Source organism: Myotis nattereri, assembly GCF_964212035.1.
Source record: "Myotis nattereri genome assembly, chromosome: 5".
In the NCBI taxonomy this organism is placed as follows: Eukaryota; Metazoa; Chordata; class Mammalia; order Chiroptera; family Vespertilionidae; genus Myotis; species Myotis nattereri.
In genome coordinates, this window is record NC_138080.1 from 49,334,762 (window position 1) to 49,353,065 (window position 18,304).

The 18,304-nt window shown below is 36.7% G+C and overlaps 1 protein-coding gene across 1 annotated transcript in view; it reads right to left on the reverse strand.

Annotated features, from left to right (window-relative positions):
• Nucleotides 1-278: 278 nt before the first annotated feature.
• Nucleotides 279-18,304, reverse strand: part of NAF1 (nuclear assembly factor 1 ribonucleoprotein) — a 52,080-nt gene continuing 34,054 nt past the window's right edge. The window contains exons 5-8 of the mRNA XM_081091746.1: nucleotides 12,824-12,978; nucleotides 7,665-7,716; nucleotides 3,481-3,583; nucleotides 279-864 (exon numbers count right to left, since the gene is read on the reverse strand). Of these exons, the coding sequence (XP_080947872.1) occupies nucleotides 398-864; nucleotides 3,481-3,583; nucleotides 7,665-7,716; nucleotides 12,824-12,978 (777 nt within the window). The 3' untranslated portion in view covers nucleotides 279-397. The remainder of the gene's footprint in view (nucleotides 865-3,480; nucleotides 3,584-7,664; nucleotides 7,717-12,823; nucleotides 12,979-18,304) is intronic.

Consider the following 18,304-nt stretch of genomic DNA (forward strand, 5'->3'; position numbering starts at 1 on the left):
CATATTTTCAGACCAATAAGAAAATCAGTATGTTCAGTATGTTTTCATCCATGATGAAAGTTGCTTCAGAATCTATTCTTAAACATATATATATATATATATATATATATATATATATATAGTTTATTAAACATGGATTAACAGTTTTAATTAAATATTACATAATTGTAATCTCCCCTACAAATCTAAAGTGAAATTTTCATATGGATACAATTTCACAAAGGTTATAAATATATGTCAACTTATAACTAAAGGAAACATTCAGTTTTTCACAATGTTTTAAAAATCTAGAGCCATAATCTCTCTCTTAAAAAAAATTCTTCCCATATAAAAGAAAAAGCTTTCCCATATAAAATAAAAAAAAATTATACATTTCTCTGGTAATGCACATATTTACCTAATAGTAAGATCCAAAATGAGAAGAATTACTATCTCCAGAAGAGGAGGAGGGAGGCAGGGGTGGAGGGGGAGGAGGTGGGGGTATGGAGTATGGTATGGGGAATAATGGATGAGGTGGCATGTTAGGTGCAGGCCAACCCATGTTTACAAATGCAGGTGGTGGAGGTGGAGGTGGTGGTGGTAGTGGAGGAGGGAGTGAAAAATTATGCATGTCAAACACTGGAGGAGGAAAGGGATACTGTGGCATAAGATTATCTTGTCTCTGAGGTGGAAATCCTGAAGTCTCCTGAGGTACCATATGCTCTGAGTTATAAAACTGTGGAGGTGGGGGCCTGCCATAGCAAGGTCGAGGATATCTACCCCGGGAAAATCCTGGTGTGAATTCTCTGTTTCGATATCCTTGTGAATGCTCTGAAGAAGAGCTATGAGCATTCCAATTCTGATGTACTTCTGCAAAATCTTCACCTTTGAGCAGGGTAAAAAAAACATAAAAACAAAATTAATTTTAATACATAAAAAAAATACTGTTTAAAATTTCAATAAAGTCTTTTCTTTAACTTCCAATATATCTTACGGCAGTTAAAAATGCACAAGGCTGAAAATGATCCATTTTAAAGCATCCAAAAAGCCAGAGAATCAGAAAAGGGAAAACTAGCAAGGTAATAAAACTTTAGACAATGACCACTGGACTCCAACTAAACAGCAGAGAGAACACTAGATATCTCATCACCCACACTCTCAGAAGCTGAGAGGGGAGCCTAGACTTCCTCCCTTAATAGGCTTAATGAGATGCCTCGACCTCCTACCAGGTCATGTCAGAGCAGGTTGAACAAGGAGCCAGTTACAGGCCTCCTGCAGTGACCCTGGAGATCACCTGGGGAACTTGGACCTCTGCCTCCACTGCCACAACACAGACCTCCTCCACCTCCTGCACTGGGTGGTATCAGAGAAGCCCTAGGGGAGAGGCAGGGCTTTGAGCACCACCCAGCGGTAGCGAGGCCAACCCCCACTGTTGTCAGGGGAGCAGTAATGAGGTAACCCTACCCAAGAGGGGGCCCACCCTTGCCCATCAGTAAAACGCACCTCCTGGCCTCAGGTGTCAACAGAGACAGAAGAAAACCTAGACTTGTATCCCTATCTAGTAGGAAGAGTAATAATATGACACCCTCCCTTCCTTTCCCTGCCAGAGCAGTTTTAAAACCAAGACTGCTAAAATAGAAGTAACATATAGAGTTTTGTAACATAATACCCAAAATGTCCATGTTTCAATTAAAAATAACTCATCATACCAAGAGCCAAGAAAATTCCAAACTCAATGAAAAAGGAAAATTAATCAAGGCCAATACCAAGATGACAAAATGTTAGAATTATCTGAGAAATATTTTAGAATAGTCAATGCTTCAACAAGAAATTATGAACATATTAAAACAAATAGAAAAAAGCAAAAATAAAACCACAATGAAATATAAATTTTAGAAGTGAAAACTCAATAATACAGTTAATATGTTAATTCTCTCCAAATTAATATACATACAGGTTTAATGCAATTCCTAACAAAATCCCAGCAAGGCTTTTTGTCAATATAAAGATTATTCTACAATTTATATGAAAAGGCAAAGGAACTAGAATACCTAAAATAATTTTGCAAACTTTTAGAAAACAAAATAAGAGAAAATCTTTGGAAATAGGTCTAGGCAAGAAATTCTCAGACTCCATAAAAGAAGAACTGATAAATTTGGTTAATCAAAATTAAAAACTTTGTTTTGCAAATGACCCTTTCAAGAGGATAAAAACACAGGCTAAAGACTGGAAGAATTATGTACAAACTCATAATTCAAGAATTAAACAGAAATATAATTAGATAATGTGTAAAAGACATAAACAAACATATCATTGAAGAAATGGAAAGATGTTCAATATCATTAGCCATTAGGAAAATGCAAGTTAAAATCACAGATATCACTACCTACCTATAAAAATGGCTAAAATAAAAAAACAGTGACAACACCAAATGCCGGTGAGAATGCAGAAAAACAGTCACTCACACACTGGTGATGGGAAAGTAAAGTGGTACAGCCACACCGAAAACAGTGTGGCAAGTTCTTGAGGAACTACATATACAACCATCATATTATCCTACAAATGCACTCTTAGACCAAAGAAACGAAAATTCGTGTTTACACAAAAACCTGTACACAAGTGTATAAAGCAACGTCATTAATATAACCCAAAGCTGTTAACAACCCAGATGTCCTTCAATGCATGAATGGTTAAACAAGCTGTGGCATATTCACATGCCACTCTGGAATGAAAAGAAACTTGACACATACAACAATCTAGATCAAGCATGTCAAACTCGTTTATTTAAATGAGGCATGCGGCCCGTGTGACTTCATTTATATAAGCATTCTTGACATGACAAATTATATTATAGAAATAGAGGACAGATTACTGGTTGCCAGGAGTTGAGGAGGAGGTGGGAGGGAGGAAAGTGTGAGTGACTTTATAAAAAGGCAACATGAGGGATCTTTTTCTGTTTTGGAAATGTTCTGCATCTTGACAGTATCATTGTTAATATCTTGGTTGTGATATTTTACTGTATAGTTTTGCAAGATATTACTATTGCAGGAAATGGGGTAATGGGCATATAAGATCTCTTTATTATTTCTTACAATTCCATGTCAATCTATAAAAAGTTTAGTTTTAAAAAGGAAATAGAAAATAGAAAAAGTATAATAAAATGAAATGAATGTTAAAAATAAAGTATCTTGAGTAAGATATTAGGTATCATATCATTTAATTCTAAATATGGAAGCCACTAGATTTTTTAAGAAAAAATGCTAATGAGCACAAATAACTCTAACAAAGTTTAGTATGTCTTTTCCCCCCAGGAGTCATTTTTACATCCTCAAGTTTGAAAAACCACCACTGAACATTTCTTGCTTTAAAATGTCTTCAATGCTAGTTGCATAGCAGGAAATAAAAAATAAAACCCAGATATTTTCTTCAGTTTTATTACTAATGGACATATAAATGTAAGTAAAGATTTTTAAAAAATTGCTATATTCTGTATTTGCTCACCTGACTCATTAAATTGAGATTTAAATTTTTTCCGGCCTTGGATGCGATTTTTTTTTCTGTGTTTGGCTTCTTTTTCCTTTTCATCATCACTGAAATCTAAGGCCTAACAGAGAAAAATATATAGATTTACATCACATGAATTTACCAATTCAATGGTACATACTTAGAGATGAGAAGAATAATCCTATTATTTAACACTGTCACTAAAAGATACTCTTTTGATATTTAGTAGTTGCAATAATATCTGAATTAATTACACATCATAGAAAAATAAAGACTTTTTTTTTATAACTGTCTAAAGTTCTTACTAGACACAGGCCAGTAATCAGATGAGTACTCAAGGCTTTTTGGTTTTTTAATTCCTACGAAGTTTCTGATAGGTAATTTTAAAATTCCGATTTTCACAACCTTGAGATACGGCTACCTCCTAGCTAGAAGTTTGACTTCCAGTTTAGAGTCAAGATTCATCATAGTACTAGCCAAAAATGCTAAAGAAAGGATCAGTTAGGAATATGCAAATGACAATATCAGATCTAATGTAAATATAGGAGAATTAGGCCCTGGCCAGCTTGGCTCAGTTGGCTGAGAGCTGTCCCATGCACCAAAACCTCACTGGTTGGATTCCTGGTCAGGGCACATACCCAGGTTGCAGGCTTGATCCCCAGTAGGATTCCTGCAGGAGGCAACTGATCGATGCTTCTCTCTCACATTAATGGTTCGTTCTCTCTCTCTCTCTCTCCCCCTCCCTCCCTGCCTCCCTTCCCCGTCTCCCTAAAATCAATAAAAACATATTTTTAAAAATAGGAGAATGTTATACCTTTTATTCAAAAATTTACACATACCCAGTATAAACCAAACACTGTTCTAAACACCATACAGATATTCATTTTTTACTAATATAATGTCAGGAATAGTAAAGGTTATAAATACACAATAAAGCAAAGTAAGGGCAGAGAAAATCTTGAGGGATGTTATTTAGAGAGGATTTCAGAAAAAGGCTTTGATAAACAGATACATGCATGATGCAACTTCCAAGAGGAAATCATTTTAAATTATAAGAGAGCAAGTCATAAGTAACTAAGAATTGAGATTCACTGTTATAACCCACCAAAAAAATAAGACTTAGAAGCTTTATATATTATGACTTCTATGCTTAGATTTCAGGCATTTATTATTCTATTAATATCAAAAACCAGATATTATGTTTCTTAGAAAAACAAAAGCAGGTTCACTGTGTATGCATGTGTCACATTTAAAAGGATTTATAAAATCTTGTAATGTATAGGATTTTCAGTTCAGTTATGGACCAAAAGTCCATAACCTCAGAATCCATGATCAAATTCAGAAATATCAAAGAATTTTAGCACCTCCACATACCTTTACTGATCTTAATGTGGTAAGATTTTTTAAGCTCATGTGAAATCTGCTATCTGCCAGGCAGTAGAAAGTATTGAAATCAGATGGAAAACATTTCTTTCTCTGTAACTGTACAGTCAAATGAGAAGGTAGACACATAAACCAATGAGCAGGTGCTATGATTTATTTAGTGCTATGGCAATAGGAGGCTGAAGGAAAAAAAGAAGGGCAAGGAAGATTTCTTGGTATGGGTAACCCAACATAAATCTCTAATGAGTTAACAGTGAAAATAAGAGAAAGAAAATTTCCAAGGACTGAGAATATGTGTAGAGGCTCAGTCAGTATATTCAAGAAATGAGAATGGTTTTGTAAGACAAACTGAAAGCTTCTTAAAGAGAAAAATCAGACACTGAAATAAGAGACCAAGAACTTATTGTGCTATTTTAAATAACTTGGCATTGTCCTAAAAGCAGGAGAGAGACATTAAAGGATTTTAATTAGTAATAGGCTATTTTAGATAGTTTTGCCAATATTTTGCTATCACCTCCCTACAATCAGGTAAAATTTCATTTTCCTTAAACACAAATTAATTTAAATTTACATTCATTAAACACATCCTATCTAATAATAGACAAACATGGTAATCGACCGTACCTTCGCTATGCCTCCCATTGGCTAATCAGCGTGATATGTAAATTAACCACCAACAAAGATGGCGGCTAATTTGCATACTGCAGGCAGATCCCGCTGCACCACCCTGTCTGGGGCTGGCGGCAGCGTGATCCCCAGCCGCCGGCCGCCCCAGTGCAAGATCCTGGCCTGCTGTGTGCAGGGCAGACGGCAACGCGATCCCGAACCGCTGGCCTGCCCCAGCGCCAGATCCATGCCTGCTGTGTGTAGCCCAGGGCGGGATCCGGGCCTGCCGAGTGTGACCGGGGGAGATGCGGCAGACACCGCGGGATTGGGCGTGCCATCTGACACCAGAGGAGTGCGCCTAAGCCAGCAGGTGATTATCTCCCGAGGGATCCCAGACTGTGAGAGGGCACAGGTTGGGCTGAGCCCCCCCCCCCCCCCAACCCAGCCAGTGCACAAATATTTGTGCACTGGGCTTCTAGTTCATTTATAAGTATCCATATATCAGAAATGAATATGAAGATGATTAAGATGCATTCTCTTTAAGTTTTAGCTCCTTTATGCAAGCCCAACATTTCCTATTTGCACAGCATGATTTTTTAAAAACAGTTTAAAACCCAGAGATTTCAAATTTTAATCTATATTTAATAACAAGCCATATTCTAAACTATAAAATGTCATCATAATAAAATAAACTTTAGAATTTTAGAGTTTTCCATATTATGAAAATAACGGACAGTCAACCATTTAGAAAAAAAATGTATGAAGTATGCTCAGATTTAATTTCATAATTAACCTAATCAAACAATTTTATAGACAGTGAGCATTGCCATACTTAGCAACTTTAATGCTTAAGTCTGAAACAACAGGGATGTATAAGAATACTTGCACTTCACAAGAAATATCTTTTAAGACTTTTGTAAAGTCTCGAGTACTTTAAAAACATGTAATTTCAATAATAACATAATTAAGAACATTAAGTGATTCTTCAGGGCCTTAATGGAAATCACATATACATACAACATAAACTAGAAAATAAAACCTCATGGTAATATGGATACTAAACTAAGATGACTCACTTGTCAAATGACTCACAGTGGTTAAGTGACCCTCTAAGTGAGCATTGCCTGATTCATGTCTCAGCAAAATTAGACATTAAAATAGACCATGAATCTTCAGCATTGAGGACATGTAAAATAAACAAGGTTAAATCTACAAATACCTAGAATTTATAATACTGAGAAACTTCATCAGAACTACTGAGCACATATACTCTCAATTATAATCATTATTTTATACTGTATAAATTCATACTATTTTCAAGAAATGTATATACTCATTGCTGTAATTTCTGTATTTTAATAACTTAAAAATATGCTTAAATATCTCCATGCAAAGGGAAATCAAGTAATTCTACAGATTATCACTGACTCTATTTCATATCTTTTGAAAGACCGTGATATCAAGCTACTCTGGAATATAAAACTAGTCTGGTTGGCATAGATTACAAAAATAAAATAAACTCTTTTTAAAAAGAAAACTTTTATTGATTTCAGAGAGAGGAAGGGAGATGAATAGAGATATTTCAGAGAGAAATACTGATGACTAGAGAGAAAATTATTGACTAGCTGCCTCCTCCATGCCCCCCCTACTGAGGATTGAGCTGGCACTGGGGCAAGTGCTCTAACCAGGAATCAAACCATGACTTCCTGCTTCACAGGTTGATGCTTAACTGCTAAGCAACACCAGCCAGGCAAAAAAAATTATTTTAAAGAAGGTAATTATATTGTAAAAATGGAAGGGTAGAGAGATTCTAATAATTCTGTACCTCCAAAAGAAAGGCACCTTATTAAACGTGCTATTAATAAATATCTTTATGTCTGATATGGCAAAATCACTAAATTGAAGAATAAAATTTTTAAAAATAATGACAATTCTCTCCAGGCATTAAACTGATTAAAAACAGATTATAAGTGAAATGATATGCTAATAATTATTAAAATGTGACTAAAAATATCTTTTAAATGATCAATAAAAAATTCTTATTGAAAGGCATACAGCAGTCACGTGGGAGACAGGATAATGCATAGGCTCACAGAAGGCATATGAAGAGCATTAAGGTCAAGGATAATGAATTTATAAGATTAAGTCCTGCCTTACTTTCTAAAATATTGTGCAAAAAGACTTATCCTTACGTCTGGTGGTGGTTCTTGATCATTTTCCCATGATGCATCCGATCCCTTCTCCCTAGGAAGAGAAAACAAAAAATCAAAATACTTGCTGACATTGTTAAGCACCTGTAACTTTACATATTAAAAATAATAAAAGTATCCCCTGGCAGGCGTGGCTCTGGGTCAGTGGTTGTGGTTAGAGCATCAGCCTGTGCACCAAAGAGTCATGAGTTCAATTCCCAGTCTAATGGGTTGCAGGTTTGAAACCTGGCCCGGTCAGGGCACATACAGGAGGCAACCAATCGATTTGGATCTGTCTTTCTCTCACATTGTTTTTCTGTCTCCCCCTCCCTTCCACTCTCTCTAAACATCAATGGAGAAAATAACCTCAGGTGATGATTAACCAAAATAATAATAGTAACATTAAAAGTAGAAGACATGAACTCAACTCTTACTTCTGCAACATACATGAAAATAAAAGCTAAAAATAAAAGACCGTTTTTATGTCCTTTAACTTGTTTCTGAAGATGTGGGAAGCTCATAAGAAAAATACAACATTTGGACATTTTAGAATTGGGGGTGGGGAGGTCAGAATAAGAAGTGAAGGCTGTGGTGTGCAGACAAAAGTACTTTTGCAGTTCACAAGCATCTCCAGATGCTATGACTTGATTAATGCTTTCATGATATCTGTGCTCAGTTGATAAAACTCACTTCAATAAATGCTTATTCTACACAAACTATAGGTCAGACACTGTTCCAGGTGCTAAGGACAGGAAAACAAGTATGAGGCATTTCCTTGTCTTAAGATTTTACAGGTTTAATGGTAATGATAACAACATGAAATTCTTTTTCCTCGCCGAAACCGGTTTGGCTCAGTGGATAGAGCGTCGGCCTGCGGACTGAAAGGTCCCAGGTTCGATTCCGGTCAAGGGCATGTACCTGGGTTGCGGGCACATCCCCAGTAGATGTGCAGGAGGCAGCTGATCGATGTTTCTCTCTCATCGATGTTTCTAACTATCTCTCTCCCTTCCTCTCTGTAAAAAATCAATATATTTAAAAAAAAAAAAAGAAAAAAAAAAGAATTTCTTTTTCCTCAATTTACCTGAAGAATATCAATACTCCATAAATAACCAATGCTTATTCAGTGATTGTCAAAGCAGAGAGGGTAAAAGGATATCTAGTTTGGGGAGGAAGAGGAGTTTTGAAGATTCTGAAGGACAGTATAATCACAAGCATTAATTACGTTTAGTGGAAAGTTTTATACTCCATGACCAACAAAAGTATACATATCTACTATGAGTATAATTATAATTTAAGAAAGCTCATTTTAAATCTTAGTAATCTTTTTGATTTAATAGTTTGACAATATCTTATTTGATTATATTAAAACTAGTGACCTGATGCACGAAATTCATGCATATTAAAAGGGAATTAGAGGAAATATTTTAATATTGCTATTTGCCCTTTCTCTATAATAGAAATGTCAGAGATGAAAGAAAATTAGTAAAATGTATATGAAAATCTTCCTCCTGTCAGAGTCTGGGGCGCGCCATGGGAATCAGAGTCAAATCCCCGCCCACCATGTGCGCCCCAAAATCGCACGAGACCCAGAACCAGCAGGCCCCACCACCATTGGGCTAGATCCAGACCTGGCTGGCCCCACCCCTGTCAAGGCCTGCTGGGTGGGGGGGCGCGGCCTGAAGTCCTCCATCAAGCCCAGCAAGGTGGGGAGGGGCATGGCCTCAGGTCCCCTGGCCCGGTGCAGGGGGTGCGCCCTGAGGTCCCCCGTCAAGCTCCACTTGGTAAGGATGCGGCCTGAGGTCCCCTGTCAAGCTCTGCCAGGTGGGGGACGTGGCCTGAGGTCCCCCGGCCCAGCGCCGGGGCGGGGGCATGGCCTGAGGTCCCTTGCCAAGCCCCATTAGGCGGGGGGCGCAGCCTCAGGTCTCCTGCCCCAGCCCAGCACCATGCAGCCTCAGGTCCCTGCTGATTGCTCCTTAAGGCTTGTTATGGAAACTCGGCCTCCACTGTGGGCGCAGCCATCTTGACTGTTATGGCATGACAGCCAATTTGCATATTCCCTCTTTATTAGATAAGATACTAGAGGCCCAATGCACAAAATTCGTATGGGTAGAATCCCTAGGCTTGGCCGGCGATCAGGGCCGATCTGTGGAGCGATTGGGGGGGGTAGAGGGGGAAGCTGCTCGCACACACCTTGGCTGGCCTAGGGCCTGCGGGCAGCTCCTGCATTGAGCATCTGCCCCCTAGTGGTCAGTGAGCATCATAGCAACAGGTTGTTATGCCATTCGGTTGATTTGCATATTAGGCTTTTATTATATAGGACTAGAACCCCAGTTCACTGGTAGGGTTGCTAGTGGCTGGTGGCGGCCGGCCCGGTACTCTCTCCCTTCCCCTGGCTGCCTGTCGCTGCAGGCCAGGGCCTCCCTCTTTTCGCCTGGCCACCTGCCACTGGCCAGAGCCTCCCTCCCTTCCCCCAGCCGGCCCCACTCCCTGGTCGAACTCCTGGAAGAACTCTTGGTCGAGGGGACAATCTGTATACTATACTTCTATTATATAGGATTAAAAAGTATTAGTCCCTCACTGCTTTAAACTAGATCTCAGAAATAAATGGGGTTCTTAAGAATTCATTAAAATCATTAATTCATTAATCTTAAATCCATAAAATTCAATTGGCAGATGTCAATCTGGCACAATATGGAAATCATTGTTTGTTCTGAAATTTTGATTCAGAACTTTGACATTATACGTGAGGCATTAACAGTGATTTTTCCACCACTTAAAAAAATTATCATTGTACACCTATACATTTAACATAGCTCTAGTACTCCTTTTTTCCATATATGCCATCTCATGGCCTGTGGTGCCTTTAGTTTGGACTTTAATGACACTAATGGGAAAAGTGCCCCAAATAGTGCATTTAGTTTTGAAAATCAAAATCTACTAAAGAAAAGATCAAGCAACATTTGAAAAACCACTTCTCACAGAAAGTTCATGCGTAGGTAGCTAAGATATAAACAGCCTTCCTAGAGGCAAGTTAGCTGAAGTGGAGCTGACCTTCTCTACCTCAAAGGCAAAGTATTCCACTGAGTTCCCATGACAGACACCAAAATGCAGTCTTGAACAGAACATGCTCTGACCTCTCCTGAGGTCAAAGTGGTGCCTCTGCAGAGTAAGCCTAATTCCCCAACTCTTTAGTTTATTATTTCTTTCCAGGACAAAACTCTTGTTCTTACAAATAAAAAACAAAGACTGCTCCTATTACTTAAAATCTATTTTAATAAATATTTCAGAATTTTTTTTTAGTTTTATCTGTTTTAAGGTAAAGAATTTTATATGGCAAAAGAAAAATATATGGCATATCCACAGCAACACCCTAATATTCAAAGCAGAATGGAATACTAATTATTTAAGGCATGATTTTAAAATATATTACATAATCTTTACGACTTTGCTGTCTATTTAATTCACCTGTCTTAGCAGTTATTTAGAAAAATTAACTTTACACAGCCTGAAGAATAAGTTAGGTTTTGTAAAATGGTCCTTCAGATAATTATGTGGATTCTTAAACATAAGCTGAATTAATTATCAGGAAGAAAATTTTCATTTCTGAAATAATAAATGAAATTCAGAGACTTGATTTAATATGTAAGTAGTATAGAGACTTAATTATGCCTAGTACTTTTGCCATAGCACTAATACTATTCACTGCTTGAAGTTGCCTTTCTATTTCTTACAAAAACCGTATCCCTGACGCTTCACCTATGGAAGAGACTTGTGTGCCAAACTGAGTGCAGTCTTTTTGGATTGAAGATCCCCCCTCCCCCTCCCAATGTTCTGTGGCCTTTTCGTCCACTTCTAATTTGACAATATTTTTAGTAGCTCATATTCATTACAGCTTTATGAAGCATTCAACTAATTTTTATAGAAAAGGCTATTCTACTTGAACTATATGCCATTAGTTTACATAAAAATTAAATTAAATAATAATAATAAATTTGAATGATATAAGCAGCTTTACAGCTAACACTTGCCAACACAATTAACACAAGAAAAATACACAACCAGTGGGAGCATAAATATGCGGAAATATTACTACACACATACTATAGGCATCATTTAGCATAAGTTACAGACAAAATGGGAGTAATAAGTTATCACTTAAGTAAATTCTGTTTATCACCACTTGATACACAACTTTCCAGGGACACATTTTTGTGGTCTCTTCTGTGAGTTTACAATATACAAGCAACCTGAAATCTACTTATTTTCTTTTTTTCCTTGAGAATTACAAAGTTTCTTGAAAATTATGAAATAAGTCTAGAATTTAATCCAATAAAAATTTTATTTAAAATGGAAAAGAATTTTTTAAATGGTAATACTGATACTGAAGTAGCATGTATATATAAGAATGCATGTAATGAAAAATGCAGTGAATTAGAATTCAGAAAGTTTATATGGCCCAAATATATTGCTACTAGTTGGAGCAAATCATTGTCAGCAAAATATATGATCACTAGCTGTAAAATTTGATAATTGTAGCTTTCAGATGTGTTATTAGGAAGATAAATGAACTAAAAAAGACAGATACTATTTAAAACTACCACAGCTGAGAATTATTCCTAAAATATAAATATTAGATTGAAGCATAGTAACCTCCATCTTTTATAAAAAACTGCTGTTTGAAATTCTCTGCTATTGTTAGATAGTCCCTTATTCTGTAAACTGTCATTTTTAGACAGTCTCTTATTCTATAAAATAACTGTTTTAGTTTGAATAATAGAAAAAGATAAAAACTTAACTGTCTGACCTTGCAAGCTAGCCATCTAACGTAATGGACTAATACTGATAATAATTCCCATATTCTTATGCCAAATGTTTGTTATTTATGTATCCAAGATTACAAAATGTCTGTAACAATAACTCACACAGAGCTCTTTGTAAAATCTGCAGACAAAGAAGCTCAAAAGGTATAAATATGGGTATTTCCTGTGTGACTTCGCCCAGAGATTTAGAAGAAATACCTCCCTCTGGGCCATGTGCAATAAATGACTCCTAATTAATTGGGTCATTAAGGCGTCTTGTATCTCACTTGCTGATTTATAATACAAGATAAGCAAACAACAACTAAAATATAGTTACTGCTGGTGGTGGTAAAAATTACTTACTGTTTTCCTGTGAATACATATTGGGTGAAGTCTTTCATTGATGGAGCAAAATACATAGTGTCCTTCATTTTAATACCTTTACTCTCAATGTGTTCTGAAGAATTAAACCGTAATACATAAAATGGATGTGCAACAGGTCCAAATATCTCAAATATCTGTAGAATAGAACACAAAGGCCTCCTTTAATATATAATGACTCAAAAAGCAATATTTAAAATGGAAAGCACTGATACTTGTTATAAAAGGTACTTTTGTCAATGTCAAAGGAATAAAATGATACAGTAAAATATTATAACCAGGATATTGACAATGATACAATCAAGATAAAGAACATTTCCAAAACAGGAAAAGATCCATGTTGCCTTTTTATAGTCACTCATACTTTCCTCCCTCCCACTTCCTCCTCAACTCCTGGCAGCCAGTTATCTGTCTAGTTTTCAATAAAAAATCACTCATGATAATGCAAGGGGTATATATATGATCCTACCCCAAACACTCACAGGAAAACTTGACTGTGTACACATAAGCAATTTAGCTAATCTGGAGTTATAAAAAAGGATTTAACAATATTTTTAAGAACTATCAGCTTCAAAGTATAGATTTTAGGGTGGCTAATACCTGAGGGGTAAACTGTGAAGAACTTCAGACAAAGCAAGGCTCAGACCAACCTACTTCATCTCCAAGTTCCATTAAACCTTGACTCCCTGCTCAGTCTTTCCACCTGACTTTGGATATTTTGTAACTTCCACACTATCTAACCAGAGATAGAAAAGGAAGGAATAGGCTGCAAGGGCAGTTTGAAAAACAGAACTTAGGACAGCAATTATAAGATTTTTACTTTAAGCTAGGCAAGTAGCTTTCTTTATATCTTAAATAACAGTAAACATTCTGTAGAAATACACAAAAATTTAACCTACCTAATGTTTTATACTTGCCCTGTCATTTCAGGTGGCATTGTGTCGTTCTACTTGGCTCTAACATTTAATACTTGCCATCTCTTATTCAAAGCAGTACCTTTCTGCTAAAAGACCTCAAAGGATTCCTGTCCCATAAAGGGGTCACAGACACACACACTACTACCACATAGCACAGATAGAGCAGAAGGTAGGTTGAGAAAAAACTGACAAACAGAAAAGTAAAAGCATGTTCAGGTACCCAAATTCATTCCACTGCACAGGCTGGGCTTAGATGTTCTGTATGCAACATGAACAAAGTTCCTGCAGTTGGGGGCCTGCCTGAGTCAGCTGGCTGGACATGCACAGAAAGCACTCCGAGAAAGAATAAGCCAGCCACATTCTCCTCCCCTTTTCACACACACCATGCTTACCCGTTAGCCTAAGAGGGACTAGTTAACTCCCAGTTTCTCTGGGAAACAAGAAACATATCAAGGAATTTCCAGGGCCCCCAGAACAATGCCGGAAAGCTGGGCCTGTGAGGGGCGTCAAGATCTGCATGCTGCAGCTCAGAGAATAGACTTCAGAGTGTTTTCAGCTGATGCAGCTTTTCACTAAACTACCAAAAGGGGAAAGAGGGAGATGAACCTCCACAGTCATCCAGAATTGTGTCTATCAATAACTGTATACTATTTGACTTCCCATTAATAAAAATGAAGAAAGTATAAAAATAAAAAATGAAGGAACAGTATAGTACTTCACTGACTAAGTCAAATAATTATTTCAATCACCATGTATATTACACAAGTTACTGAAGGAGGAAAAAAAATACTCTATCAGTATAATATGAAGACTTCCAAAATATCATCACATGTTACCAAGCAAGCCAGTAATAAAAATATTATTTCTAAAAAGATCAGTAAAAAAAAATTTAGAATATAATAGAAGTAATCCTGTTATTTGCAGATTTTTAATATTTCCTACAACTTTTGTGTTTATTATACTATGTTAGTAAAGTTTTGGTAATATTATATTTAAAATCTTTTTTCTTGAAATATTAATGTTTATTGCATGTAAAATTATTATACTTAAAATGGTTTTTATTGAAAAATTCAGTAAAAATTCCTATCCAATGATATTTGACAGAAAAATAGATTTCATGGTTCTGGTTTATTAAAATGTAAAATAAACAAAAACAAAACCTACTCTAACACTGAAAACTAAATGCAAAACAAATAACCAACAAATTCATATTATAAAGGAATAATACATGGCACAGGTTGACCTTTATTTAAAAATCCTCTGATATTAAAGAATTATTAAAAATGGAATTTCATTCATTATTTATCAAAATAAATTAATCATTATTAAATAACTAGAGGCTCAGTGCACAAAATTCATGCATGAGTAGGGTCCCTAGCCACCGGCCCATCCTCCACACCCCCACCCGGCCCCACCTACTGGCCCCTGGTCCTCTGTCTGTGGGCATCCCTGCTCCCGCTGCCGCCACTCCCATGTGCTGATGGCACTGGCCCCACTTGCACCCGCTGACAGCATGGAGCGATTGGGGAGCAGGGGGAGGTGGAGAAGCCCTGAGGGGCGATCAGGGCCAGCGTTGGCAGCAGGTGTGAGCGCTGGGCGAGACCATGGTGCGCAGGAGCAAAGAATTTTCAGTAACCACCAGAGGCTCGCCCCGATGACAGCCACCAGTGCCCTGCCTTGGTCTGGCACCAAGCCCCCCCCCTCCCCCCGCCCCTGCTCCACCATCCCGCAGCAGCCCATGCCCACCATGTTCTGTGCTCTGCTGCCTGCTGCTGAGGCCTGCCATGTTCTGCACCTGCCCCCTGGTAGTCAATGCATGTCACAGCAAGTGGTTACGCAGCCTTTGCATATCATTAGCATATTATGCTTTGATTGGTTGTTCAGTTGTTCTGTCGTTTGGTCTATTTGCATATTATCCTCTTATTATATAGGATAATTATTATCAAATCATTATTAAAAGGAAAAAGGTAGAAATGACAAATCTGAAGTTGCTCTCCTTAGGTCAGTGGGAATGGGGAGGGAGGTAGAAGGGAAATAAGTCAAACTATCTGGGTGGTAAAATCAATTTTGCTCCTTTTTAACTTTAAATTTTTGAGTAAATGGGGATGGGGATAATTCAACCTCCTTACAGAATCAGTGAATTTTAAAAAATACACTGGTAGAACTAACAATACTTCCAACCCTCTCCCCAACTCCTGCCATTATTTGGGGAAACATTTCAAGGTGCTTAGATTTATAATCAAATATTTTTGATAGACTTCTAACTTTCTTGAATTTACAAGGCTTTCTATGTAAAATTTAGAAATAGTTTAATTTTTCTCTCTGTACTTATGCATAGCTAGAATTAGAGGGAAAAATCCAGAATGTCAAACTCAAAGGCTAACACGGCCAAATAACAAGGTTTAATAAGTTGATGTGGGCCACAAAAAACAAAAAAACTTCAATTTTCATAGAAATGTAGGTTTATTTTGATAGAGACATGCTGAATACAAAGGGCTGAAATGAATGAGTAATCGTTAACATAAAATAGAACATTTTAATAAAAATTAGTTTTTCATAAACATTAACTTACCAGACACTGAAAAACTGCACAAATTAATAAATGTAATGCAAATAAACCTATTTTTCTTGTTCTCTGAAAGTGACATATTTCCTGTTGCGCACACCTAACAAGTCAGTACAAGTCTAATGATGTTTACCCTAATTCCAAAACCAGATAAAGATACCACAAAAAAGAGAACTACAGGCCAATATCCTTGATGAACATTGATGCTAAAAAGTCAACAAAATTCTAGCAAATCTGATCCAGCATTACATTAGAAAGATCATATACCATGACCCAGTGGGATTTATTCCAGGGATGCAAGGATGGTACAATATCTGCAAATCAATAAATTTGATATATCACATAAACAAATTAAGAGACAAAAATCACATAATCATATCAATCGATGCAGAAAAAGCATTTGACAAAATCCAACACCGTTTCTTGATAAATATTTTCAACAAAGTGGGAATCAAGGGATCATACCTCAACATAATAAAAGCCTTATATGACAAACCTATAGCCAACATCATACTCAACGGACAAAAACTAAAACCATTTCCCCTAAGAACAGGAACAAGACAAGGATGCCCACTTTCACCACTCCTATTCGACATAGTACTGGAAGTACTAGCCATAGCGATCAGACAATAAGAAGAAATAAAAGGCAAATTGGAAAAGAAGAAGTAAAACTGTCATTATTTGCAGATGACATGATATTGTATATAGAAAGCCCGAAAGGCTCCATCTAAAAAGTACTAAACTTAGTAAGTGAATTCAGCAATGTAGCAGGATACAAAATTAACACCCAAAAATCTATGGCTTTTTTATACATCAATAATGAACTCACAGTAAGAGAAACTAAAAAAATAAATTCCATTTACCATTGCTCCAAAAAAATTAAGATACCTAGGAATAAACCTAAGTACGGAGGTAAAAGACCTGTAATCGGAAAACTGCAGTACATTGAAGAAAGAGATAGAGGAAGACATAAACAAATGGAAGAACATACCATGTTCATGGATTGGTAGAATCAACATCATTAAAATGTCCATACTACCCAAAGCAATTTATAGGTTCAAGGCAATCCCCATTAAAATACCAATGGCATATTTTACAGACGTAGAATAAACTCTTCAAAAATTCATCTGGAATAAAAAAAGACCCCGAATAGCCACAGCAATCCTGAGAAAGAAAAACAAAGTTGGAGGAATCACAATACCAGATATCAAGCTGTATTCAAAGCCATGGTTCTCAAAACTTCTGGTACTGGCACAATGGAACAGAACAGAGAACCCAGAAATAGACCGAAGCCATTATGCTCAATTAATATTTGACAAAGGAGGCAAGAGCATACAATGGAGTAAAGACAGTCTCTTCAATAAATGGTGTTGGGAAAATTGGTCAGATACATGCAAAAAAATGAAACTAGATCACCAACTTATACCATACACACACAAAAAAACTCAAAATGGCTAAAGGACTTAAATGTGAGACGGGAAACCATAAAAATCCTGCAAGACTCCATAGGCAGCAAAATTGCAGACATATGTCGTGGCAATATCTTTACTGATACAGCTCCTAATGCAATGGAAACTAGGGAGAAAATAAACAAATGGGACTACATCAAAATAAAAAGCTTCTGCACAGCAAAAGAAACCATTAACAAAACAAGAAAGCCCACTGCATGGGAGAATATATTTGCCAATGCTATCTCAGAAAAGAGTTAATCTCCAAAATTTATAGGGAACTCATACAACTTAACAAAAGGAAGATAAACAACCCAATCAAAAAATGGGCAACGGATCTAAATAGATACTTTTCAAAAAAAGACATAAGGAAGACCAAGAGACATATGAAAACATGCTCAAAGTCATTAATCATCTGAGAGATGTAAATCAAAACAACAATGAAGTACCATCTCACACCTGTCAGAATGGTTATCATCAACAAATCAACAAATGACAAGTGCTGGTGAGGATGTGGAGAAAAAGGAACCCT